General features: G+C 29.4%; 1 protein-coding gene across 1 annotated transcript in view; it reads right to left on the reverse strand.

Moving 5' to 3' along the window:
* Positions 1–11,475: 11,475 nt before the first annotated feature.
* The window catches only part of LOC142317994 (uncharacterized), a 483,222-nt gene continuing 481,636 nt past the window's right edge, over positions 11,476–13,061 (reverse strand). Inside the window, exon 11 of the mRNA XM_075354528.1 lies at positions 11,476–11,535. Within this exon, the coding sequence (XP_075210643.1) occupies positions 11,476–11,535 (60 nt within the window). The remainder of the gene's footprint in view (positions 11,536–13,061) is intronic.

The following is a 13,061-nucleotide window of genomic DNA, read 5'->3' on the forward strand; positions in this document are numbered from 1 at the left end:
ATATCTGCACTAGATGCTTCTCCATGACGAATAACTGAATGAATGCCACTTCGTTTCTTAAAATTGTCAAACCAGCCACGACTAGCTTTGAACCCTCACCGCCTTGCGATGATTCTCCATCCATCTCGGTTACATCACGCTTGAGGTCTTGGAAGATGGCGCCAGCCTTCTCACAAATAATCGCTTCAGAAACAGAGTCACCTGCCAATTGCTTCTCCTTAATCCATAATCAAAGTAGCTGTTCCATCTCATCATGTATATTAATTTGTAGCTTTGAAATAATGGTGACGCCTTTGGAAGACTGCAGCTTCTTTATCGCTTCCTTCTGCTTGATGATCGTGGATATTGTAGAAGGATTGCGGCCATACTCATTTGCCAAGTCGATGATACGAACGCCACGCTCATGCTTTGCAATAATTTCATGTTTCGCTTCCAGTGAGATCATTTTCTTAGGCTTTTTCTTTTCACCAGTTTTGTCTTTAACTTTGGGATCCATGGTTAAAATAACAAAATAAGCAGAGTACAGTATATATACTATCCAAAATGACACGATAAACAGGCACAAACAAAGCAAATAACACGTTGTGGCGGCCATACAGAGGACTCTGGTCTCAACAACCAAACAGAGCGACATAGCGGGCAGAAGCGGCGGGGGAAAAGCTGAGCGAACTCTCTGACATCTAGGGATCACCTATGTGATTATCGCACATCGCAAATTCGTATCTCAAATTTTTCGTTGTATGTCGAGGTATAAATTTTAGAATTTATATTTATATTTATATTTATATTTCATGTTGAATCTCAAAACATTCGTATGTTAGGACATTCGTATCTCAAGGTACCACTGTATTTAAAACAATACTGTGGAAAGATACACAGACAACATTATTAGTCATTCTTAACCACATTTTTAATGCAATATAATGTTAATACATGCAATAATGTAATATAATTTCTTATCTCTGATAAACATTTTCTTTAAATATTTTAATCATTAAGGAAATGACATTAATAATATTTATAGAGTTTACAATAATTTAAAATAATATACATTGCTAAAAGTAGCAAGTTTTTAGAATTTTTTTCAGTTACAAAAACTGATGATTTTTAAAAGTAGCTGCACCTAATTATATACTGACATATAATAAAAAATGTAGAAATATTAGAAATAAGTAAATAACAATGAGCTTTAATAAATGTTGAAAAAATTATTTATTTACGAAAACCTGCTTATGAATAACAGGTAAATTTTGAACAAAAATTATTAGCAACATATCAATTATCACACATTTGACTTAAGCTGTAGCTTATTAAGTCATTATTTGTAATTAGTTGGTCATGACAACTACATATTTGTAACAATAGTAATATATTATCTGAGGATTATTTTATAACTGATGATGAATCAGTAGATTTGAATACCTTAACCCTTGTAAGCGTAAAGTAACGTGATACATTGTTACCTACGGTGCTTATGAAAATGTGTACAATACTAACATGCTGTTACTACTTTCTAACTAATACATAGTCGTTATTTTCACCAACAGAAAGTGTATATGTATACTTTACAAAGCTAAAAGAATAACTAATTTGATACGATCGATAAATCGAATATGGGGTTAGATTACAAACATTTTAACAATATTCAACATCTAATTTACCATTTCAGGTTATGTCGTCGAATATACATGAAAATAGTAGTTTCATTCTAATATTTATTTTGATAATTCATCATTTTATGTGAATTTACTCAAATGGTTATTTTTTAATTTTGCATAATACAGATTCACTAATCATAGTTTTAATTTATTTTGTGCATAATTTGTAATATGGCTCTACCACATTCTGGTCTTAACAACCAAGAAATTGGAAATTTATTTGACAATAGTTTAAGTGAATATAAACCATCTAGTGATACAATCCCTGAAAATGAGTAAATTTAAAATTAGTTACAAGCAAGAAGAAACGGTAAACAAAGTTAATATTGTCCACAAATATAATCAATTTATGGGTAGATTTGACACATCTGACATGTTATTACCTCGACGAAAGGAGAACCCTACACTGCTGGAAGTTGTTTTTATCATGGGAAAACAGTCCTCAATTCTTATATTTTATATAAGAAACATAATAAATCTGCAGAGGGACAAAAAATTAAATCCAGGTTTGCGTACATTGTAGACATTGTCAAAGAGATATCAAAGAAATGGTTCCAGTTGAAAAATATTCCAGATCAACCACAAGACTCTCCAGGTTTAAAAAACTTCCTACAAGAAAGTAATGAAGATGCTGTGTATGTACTGCTAAAGGAAAAAGGAATACCTCAGACATAGTTGTAATGCACTACATATATAACAAGGGGCTCCATGCAGAGTATTTTCCTAAACATAAATGTTGAACAGTTGAACTGCGTAGATCTGTAAATAATGCATATAAGAGATCCATTTTTTTATTTTATTCACAAATAGTGTATTTTATAAATGTGTTTTCCTCAAATTTAAATTGGGGGAGTTTTCTAAATCTGTGCTAAAATTTTTTTGTAAAACATTAAAAAATTCAAGCTTACATTTTTTTTTAAATTTTAAAATTGGTATGCATCAAGTTAAATAGACCACAAGAATCTTCAGGATTTTCTTGGTAAGTATGATTGTTATCATACAGATACATAAAAATTGAATGTACAGTATTATTTTCAAAAACTGTTTACATATCTGTGAAAAATACCTTGTGATTTAACCATAACCCAGACCCGGAAGCCTACACATCAAACAGTTACTAATATATAATTTAGCAAATTTATATTACGCTCGTTATTTTGGTGTTAGTAAGTTGTTTTTAGCAATTACAAAACGCACAAAATAAACGAATGTGAGTGAGTGAGATAGTGGAGTGAGTGAGTGAGTGAGTGTGAGTGAGTGTGTGTGTGTGTGTGTATGAAGAAAGAGTGAGTGAGTGATTGATTGTTTGTGTACGTGCACATGCATTTAAAAAACATATTAAATGTTTTAAATCATATTCAATATTATGATTACTATTTAATACTATGATTAAGCTTCATTTCATTGCTTAGTGAAAAAACAAAAATTTAGTACGAAAATTGAAGCAATAAAGTGCTCAAGTAAAATTACAAAACTGTTTTTAATAAGCAATTCAATGACAGACAAAAACTGTGATTTCCATATTCATTAACTTCTGATAACAAAACAACATATATAGATACCAAAACAACTTACTAATATCTTTTCCCAGTGGCTTCTGTTGAGAACTAACTCTCTGCGACGGCATACTAAATCCACTAGCCTGTGGGGGAGGTGTTTGCTTATCAGATGGTGTACTCTTAGCATGTTCAGAGATACTACTTTGTGAAGAAGAAGGTGAAACTACAGATTATATTTACTACTTGTGATCGGGATTGCTGTTCAATTTGAACTAATATCAAAAAAAAAAAGTTAAAATATTTAAACAAATAAAATAAAAGATTAAGAAAGGTTTTTATTGAAACAAAAAAAGAAATCTTAAAAATATTTATTGTTATAACTAATTTTAGTTACTAAAATATATACAAGTTAAGAATTAAACAATTACGTTTACTTCCTTCACAATAACATCAGAAAGTTAATTTTTATACTTAGCACAAACACTTCTGCAGCTTTCTAAACATATTTTCTCTAAATAGCGATGCCAATCTACAGGTCCTGAATACTAAATATGCACATTTTAATCATCTATTACAAAGAGGAATGACAGCAGTACCCATGTGCTGTCAAATCAGGGGCCTTAGAAGCCAATAGCTAACAAAGTGATAAGTTTCTTTAATGTTTTTAAGTTCAGTACTACAAACAGAAAGCTATTAAAGTAGCATCATCAATGTTATTGGTAGTAATCATTTAAATCCTTTACAAAATCGATCGGCAAAACACAATCTTGCTGCACAGATGTACTGGTCGATATAACATCATATTCTACGACCTTCATTTTTTAACCTTCAGATGAAAACAAAAATAGACTGTGAATGAAAAGTTAAATTATTCAAAATTTACGTATCAGAAAACGATTCTCCAATGATGCTATAAAGGAAAATTACTACTAACCGCTTGCTGGCCTTTTTTTTAATTTCTTAATTCTGAACAAAGATGTAATATTTCATTCTTAGAATTTTAAATAAAATTCTTGTCTTGAGTGATACTGTTCTTTATATTACTAGTTGTGAAGTAGTCATATCCTCATTTCTGTTAAAGGTTGATATTTACACTGCTGTAAACTTGGGACTACGTTCTGTCAGTTTCTTAAAATGTTTGTGAAATTATTTGTTAAATTTTCTTAATAGATATCAGAATCAGTTTGCTAATGCAGTAATCTGTTTATATTTGTATGGATGATGATAACAGATAGTTTGTGTGCCTGTTTTGCTTATTTTTTACGTTTCTTTATTTTGTATTTTGCGTTGATTTCATTGTTAGTTTGTCTATATTTAAAAAATTTTTTATAAATCTATATTCTTTTTATAGTTTTATAGCGTATAACATTTCTGAATTCTGAACAAAGATGTGGTAGTGCATGCCTTAGTTTGACAGTAAGTAAACAGATTCCTTTAACCTTCAAATAACAACTGTCAAAAATACAAATTTTGGAAAAAATTGTAATGTATAAATTTTATTTATCCACACGTTTCATTACAATACATTTTTTCTTTTTTTTTGAAACTATACTAGTTTAAATATGCTTTATATACTGTAATTCTTACTACAATGCAATTTTTAAATGTTTCCTATCCCATAATTTAAAATATAATTTTTACACACAAATTTAAAACAGACATTTGTATACATTATATACACTTATTTTAATAATACTTAGTATTAAATATATATTTTACTTGCTCAATAATCAGGTTAATTTGTTTTAAATTCTCAAAATATCAAGTGTTAAATACTTGAATATGCATATGAACACAAAAAGGATCAATTTGAAAATGCAGAACTTGCCAAAATAATCTACATGCATATAACAAAATTAGCATAATAAAAAAAAATGATGCTACTAATTTTTTTAATTTATAATAAAAATTATGTTAACATTCACTAGCAATACTATTCTACAGTGTTCAAAAAGTGACACAAACTTATGGAAGAATGTTCCCTTCTTTCATTGCAGGTTAAATTGAAGAAAAATGGGTTTACATGATACAGCAAAGAATATTCATTGTCTCCCAATATATATTAACATGTGCCAGTTATACGCAGATTCAAAATGCCTTCACAGAAAAGTACAGTGCGGATGCACCAAACAAGTCCTCCATCAAGCAGCTGTACAAGATCCAAGAGACAGGGAATATGCCAGAAGCAGCCAAAAGTGGTTGACTGAAAATGCTAACACCAGAAAAGTTGATCAATGTGCAAGCTGCATATTAGTCCCAAGAATTATGTACACCTATCTAACCAGTCAGATCTCTCCATTGGTAGTGCTCGCACAGCATTACATAAGTGTTTAAAGATGTATCTGTACAGAATTCATATTGTTCACGAGTCATTACCTGCTTGCTTGCTTGCTACAGTCCAATGTGAACCTTGGCCTCCCGTCCAATACGCCTCAAAACATCTCTTTCTTTTACCAACACCACTTGCAGTTTTACTACTGCCTGTGTATACTTCTACTGAGCACTTTTCACTCTCATCTACTTCTTTATTTAAAATTATGTCTGCTGGTCTAGCCTTGTTTCCAAATCAACTTTATATGGCTCCTGCATCCTTTTCTTTTTAATTTTTTTTTATATACGTTAGACATCTCTTATATTTTAATTATTATTGGCGTTTAACCTGTAAAGATGCATAATGCTTCGAATGAAATAATCCTAAATGTCTTTGAAATTTTATGTTAATTAGTATTTGAACTTTGTTAATGTAACTCATTTACAGAACCTCCGCCCAAACTGGTGTTCCATAAGAGTCATTACTTGCTTTAAGGGTGTAATTTAACAATTGTAAAATTATACCTTTAAACAGTGAAAGTCTGTTAACAAGATTCAAGGGCCTGGCAGTATGTGTTCGTTAACCCGGATGCTTGTTAGCGAGAGGTAATTTTCAAACACTGTAACCTTAACAGCTTACAACGTATGATCAGTATACACAATACTATATAGGCTAATATATTTTTAATATAACTTTAAAAAAATTGTCTTTAGTTGCTTGCTTACTTTTTATTTTTATACCCAAAATCATCAAAACAACTTTTTTAAATATTTAATCTTTTTATAAATTTATTACCAACATATTTTTTCACAAAATTTTGTAAGCAATTCTAAACTATATTGAACTGCACAGTGGAAATAACTGGATTCTTAGTCATAGAGCCATCTTTATTTTCACTTTCAGTTTTGCTAACTTGCCTTGTTTCACTTCAATATTTTTTTCTTTATCTGCTGGACTTTCAGTACTTAACACATTATTGTCAGCATAGACATAATCATCCACATTAGTCCAGTTAAAATACTTTTTTTGGAATCGACGGTCGGAGAATTGCAAAAAATTACAACTGTAGCAAGACTGGATTTTTTGAAACAACTATGATTGTAACTGAAGATACAATTACCCATCCTCTGCTGATTAATCTGATGGCAACTAAAACATTTCGATAAAATCTTTATTTTCCTTCTACGCAGTCAAATAATTGTAATATCAGTAAACATCTCAATCGAACAGATGTTTACTGAGGATAGGCCTTGAATTGCCGGTGGCAGCTTTGCAACAGTAAATTCAATTAGTAGTAAAACATCTTTTTTCTGTTTGCAATCCCAATTCTGAATTTCAGCTTCAAAAATTGTATTGACTTTACTAAGTACTTAACCAGAAGGAGGTTTTTTGACATTCTTAAAACAGGGATCTCTTGATTTTCCAATGATCAATTGTTTTCTTTTTTCTGTTCTAGTCACATTTAAACACAGAACAGTAAAGCTTTACTTTTGAATGCAATTCACATAAACATTTGTCTCCTTTAGATTTAAATGTTTAGTCCGGTGTTAATTTATAAAATAAGTCCCATCATCTTCAGCATTAAATATATTTTCCCATTCATAATCCAATTTTATAACTGGCCATTTACAACCCACTCCACTGCTAATATCAGAATTATCTACACTGTCTTTTCACTGCTAATTTTTGCAAATAACAATTTCATATCGATTCAACCAACTACCACTACAAAAAAAACTCTTTGTATCCTAGCTGGTCAGCAAATTTTTCTGCCTGAATTTTCAAAATGGGTCTATTAACGAGAATGTTTTTTAATTCTCTTTGCATTAAACCACTTATAAGAGCTTTGTTCAAATTATTTTCTCAGTCTTATCTTCTTAACCTGAGGCTGATTTTTTCAAAAGCTATCCTTATCAAAATTTATCACGGCTCTTCCAAATCATTGAGAGAGAGAAAATGGAAAGTCCAAGCGTAACACATATCAAAATTATATCAGCTGTTTTCTAATCGCTTAATAATTTTTAATTTTTTGCACATGGAAAACACCAGAAATTACTTCTGTGCATAAAAGTTTGTCAAAAACCATCACAAGAAGCTCACAGAATATACACAGACTTCAACCAAAGTTAAAGCACACGAATATACTGAACAAAGTAGCAACAAACCATATTAAGAATAAACTCTCTGTATTAGACTGCAAAATTACTCACACTTCCCATTGTCATACTACCTGTATGAACTTCAGAATAGTGCAGAAGTGGAAATTCCCAGAATCAAGAAATAGCCAGTTCAAAACTGTATGTGGCTTACTACTGTATCTGGATTATTTCTTATTACCCACTTTCACTTACTTTGAAGAGGTCATTGCCTCCCTAATAATTTAATAACATCATTATAACATTCAATATTATAAACGTACAGTACTAACAATTAACATTTAATGTCTGTACTTGTATTTTAAAATCACTTGTGTTTTTAATTACTCAGAGAACAAATTTTACATTCATAACAGACTTCTAACTTCATTATCAGCTCGTTTAAAACAAACTTTACATTAATAAAATAAACCAACCAATCTTTTTTAATTTTTGCTTGTTACAACCGGATTCTTGTTACAAACTACCTCTTTATAAGCTACTTCTACTGTAACTTGTTTTCAGCATTTCACCTTTGAGACCCAAAAATAGTTTTGTTGATTTTGATAAAATGTTAATTACTGCATGCTCATTGCTGTTACATACTCTATATTCACTTCAAATGATAATTTGCAATAAATTATTATTCCTAAATATTTAAGATTAATAACTTGAGCCAGTTTTCAATTGTTCAGATATACACTTATTTCTTATGACGTGTTTCTTCTACATATTAATAAAACTAAAATTTTTGTTTAAAGACTTTTGTTTATTAAAACTTACTTTATTGTTTTTTGCCCAGGTTGCAATTTTACATTTCTATATTTGCAAAGTTTTCTGCCACAAATATTGTGATGTCAGAATTATTAAAACATCTGCAACTGTAAATACTTTTGAATTTCTCACTAAATAAAGTAGTGAATTGTAGTAAATATTCCAAAACCCTGCCCAGGGCAGGATCCCTGAGGACATCCTTTACTTACTGTTCTTTCTAAATAAATTTATTCATACTCAATACAGTTATTTGTTTACCAAAGTAGCTTCTAGAAAGATTAAATACATTTATTTATTGGACATTTTAATTGAATTTACATTCTCTGCATAATTAACTACAAATTTTTATTTGTTTGTTGGTAAATTAACAAAGTTATTTTGTTCCTAACCTATAAAAAGGTATATTCCAACAAACTTGTTTTTGTTTTACACTCATTTTCTTAAAACCTAAGTGAGATACAGGTCTGGGGCTACTTTTATGCAATTTCTTAGATCAAAAGCCAGAAAGCACCAAATTTACTTATTGATTTTTACCCCAAGAATTTTAGTATAGTTTAATTTCACAAACCAGAAAGCAGGGCTGATTGTTTCGTGAGCTGAAACTCATTAACGAACAGTTTTCTGACCTAAGTTTATGTGAACTTTTTTTCTTATAGAATCATCTCCTGAGAGATTGCCGTGTAATTTGGAATTAAGACCAATTTCTATCACTTTCAACTTTCAACTTTATTCCTTTCCATAAGACCAGATTTAATGAATTCTTAACATTAATAACCGCAACTGTTATGCTTTTTTGAGGAGTGAAATCATAGGATTTTCATTATCTTTTATAATAATAGAGGATGCATTATTTTATCTATAAGAGGTTTTTATTACTTTCCCTCCTGCACTTAACCAATTAACATCACGGAATTTTGAGACTTCTGTAACAGCCTCTTTTCCAGGCTTTATGATTGGTACAACTCTGGCTCTTTTCCATTGTTTTGGGAAACGACACCTTTAAGCCATTTATTATGAACACTGTAATAAATATAAGTAACTTTGTAAAGATTCAGTAGGATTGTACTTGGTGACCATCTTATCCTGATGCTTTTCTGAGATTCATTTTCTACAAGATTGTCGTTATTTCTTGTTCTCCAAATTCCCTGTCACTGCTTGCATTTATAGCCTTCTGATATTTTTATAGTATTTGTTTTCATTCATCTCATCATTGACAGATGTAATATAATCAATCATATATAGTCTGCTGTTTCCTTCATATTGTTTATATATGAACCAATAAGTTTTTCTAAGGTGGAATAATAAGTATTGGTTTTCAACTCTCCAGAAGCCATTTTGTATACAGCATTCACAAGGTTAACTGACGTTGTCAAGCTATAATATTCTTTCACAGCTTCAATTTTTATCGTCTTATTAAAGCTACTTATTCTTTCTTTGTTGTGTGTGTGTGTATGTGTGTGCACGCATTTGACCATCTTACAAAGGGTGGGCAACATCAAAAACAATAAACGAATATAAAACAATAACCTACTGCCTTTTATTAAGTAAAGAATGCCTTTTACATTTACTTTTAAAAAATTAGTCCACTTACTATGATTATAAAAATATTCATCAGGAGTATATATTTTGTTATTAGTTTATATCACATTAAAAACAGAACAAATAATCACAATGTCATAATTCTAAGCTATAAAAAAAATTAATACGATTAATGAAAAACTACTAACAAAAATACAGAATATGATAAAAACTTACCGTAGAAATGATGTCTTTTTACAACCACTTAATAATTCAAGTAAAAACTTAATTCTCGATAAAAAATGCAAATGGAAAAAAGGTTTACTCCAGATTCTTCCAAAAAAAATTGATGTGAGGAAATTAAAATTACAAAATATTATGGAAGTAAATAATATTAAGAAAATACATAAAACACTATGGAAATAATAGGAGGTTAAGTGCTCATTAGAACAAAAGTAATCGCAGAAAAAGTTGAGGCGCAATAACTACCAAATTTTTTTTTTAAAATGATTTTTCTTTTTTAATGTGCTTATGGCAGCTGTGTAACAAATTGCTAACAAATTCTTTCAGAGATCTCTCATACATTGGGTCTGCCCTTTTTAAAATAAACATTTTGCTATCTACTTAATTTCTACAGCAGCACTGAAGTTTTGAGATCACATTATATAGTTTTTTTTAAAACAAATTAGATACTATATTATTCTGGGCGAGAATGTCAGCCAGGTTATTACTTATCAAAAATTTAGAAAGCTATCTTTATAGTTCATTTAGTTTTTTAATCATTTAGTTATTCGATCTGTGGTATTTAAAAACAAAGATATATAAATCAAATATGTTAAATGACAATGCTTAAGTTGTAGACTTAAAACATAATATAACTTAATTATGAACTCTTAGGTAAATACTTAATTTCAAAGTTTCCTTCTTTATTTATCATCAAGGAAACATTTTGCAAATTAATATGTATTTTGTGTAATCTATCCGAACGGCAAGTACTAACTATTATCAGAGAATGACATTTTGTCCTTTATATGATGCTTTTGTTAAATTTTTGTAGCTATTAGATTATTAAAAAAATATAGTCTGACTATACAAAATTCCAGGACTAAAGCTATAAAAACAACAAAAAAAACCATTGGAAAAAATTCATTCGCTTTAAAGCTTCTACGTAGTCTCCCTTCAACAAGAGTTTAAAGCAGTTCAACATTTAGATCAGATATAAATATCACCTACAGCCCTAGAGAAACCTGTTTGAAAGCACTTCTAAAGGGCAATTCCAAAACTTTGAAACCTGTAACACTGTCTTCTATCAACTTGTACCGCTTCCCCTTCATGGACATCATGACTTCAACCAATCTTGACTAACAAAACTGCCAAACAATGTTGGCCACGTGAGCTGCACTACATTATTGTGAAACAGAAATCAATCTCTGGTTTTAAGAAAATGTGGTCGCATGGATGAATTCAGTTCTATAAATGATGTATCAGGATGTCTTGGAATAACAGCAGCAATTCACGCACGTATTCAATGCTTGAGTTAATAACTGAATTCAGAGATATTCCATTTCCAGTTAGCCATTTCATACTAATGTTTCTAAATGTCCTCCACAAATATTCAATTTAAATGATTGTTCTTTATCCTAGATTATGATACAACAGAATTGTGTAATATTTCAGTAACTATTAAATTTTATTGTAAAATTCTAACAGTTTTCTTTTCAATATTTCAAGACAGGATTGCCCTATTCAGTTTTATCTGACAGTGGTATAAGTTCCTGGTATGATTCCAGGTACACTTAAATTTACAATTCCTCTCTACAACAATAATCCAGGAGTTGCTATCACTGCAGATTGTTACCACAGGTATTATTTATTTTTGAAAAAAAAAATTAAGAAATAGATATGATTACATAAAAACAACTCTATGGGGTAAATAAAATCAGATAAAATTATTTTATTTCAGGTCTTTATTCTAGGTCTTAATACATATTCTAGACAATCATTTCTAATTTTTATTTTTATTTTTTTATTTTTTTGAGCTTTATTTATAACACTAATTTTTTTTCAGTCTTACTAACAGGAAATGATTTAGATTAATCCAAACACATGATCTCTCTTTTTTGTGGGCTTTTCAAAATGTTATTTTTCCTAGGATTTCATTTTCTGAATATTTATTTAGGTAGATGGTATTTCTCAGTCCTCATAGTGACAAAGGAATAAATAAGCAAAATAAAGTTTCTCTTTTTAAGATCATAATAGATCATGAAATTGACATGTGATTTAATGTTTCTCTTTCAATTTAGTTGTGTTCTTTTCATAATTGAGATCAAAAAATTACATCATAAAAATAAAATAAATTTTTAAGCAAGATCATAGTTAAAAAGAAGGGTTTTAAATTAATGAACTAGAGAATGATTGTTCACAAAAAAGAGTATCAATTAATGCCAGCAATAAGAGCGGCAAGTCAATCATGTTTTTTTATTAAGTTTTTTTAATGATATAATGGACATCAAGAAAAAAAGATTTAGTCATACATATTTTCAAACCTTTTATTGTATACATGTTAAAGAAAGGAGACAGCCTTTCTTGACTTGAAATTTTTTACTTGAATGTTTTCTTAACTTGAATGTTAAAGAAAGTAGATATCTATTCTTTAGTTGTCTAGTGACGGCCATGTATATATACATACATACACTTTTTTAGAGCAAATATAAAATGTAAACTATATTCTATAAATTGTATTTGTAGAGAAATTTCCAATAAAACTAAAAATGGAAAGACAATATTTATCATGAAATTAAAAAAAACTTTTTTAATTTGACAAACTTTTTTTGTTATATCCTTTGTTATATATTACTTCCTTTGAAACTATTTGCTCTGTCATTTAGCAACAAACCCCTCAATATACTATATTATTATTATTATACTATATTCTATAATATAGTATATTATAGAATATAAGATAAAAAACTTGGTCTGTTAGATCTCATAAGCATAATTGTAGTATGTTGGTGAGCTGACAGGACTACAAAAACAGCATAGACAGTTATTTGCTACAATTTTTTTTCTCTCAAGAATAAGAAACTTCCCATGTCTGGCTTACTAAGGAAAATTAATAGTAAAATGGTGTTTCCAACTGTCTTTTTTATTAGGATATCAGTAAATA

Source organism: Lycorma delicatula, chromosome 1 (assembly GCF_047948215.1).
Source record: "Lycorma delicatula isolate Av1 chromosome 1, ASM4794821v1, whole genome shotgun sequence".
Lineage (NCBI taxonomy): Eukaryota > Metazoa > Arthropoda > Insecta > Hemiptera > Fulgoridae > Lycorma > Lycorma delicatula.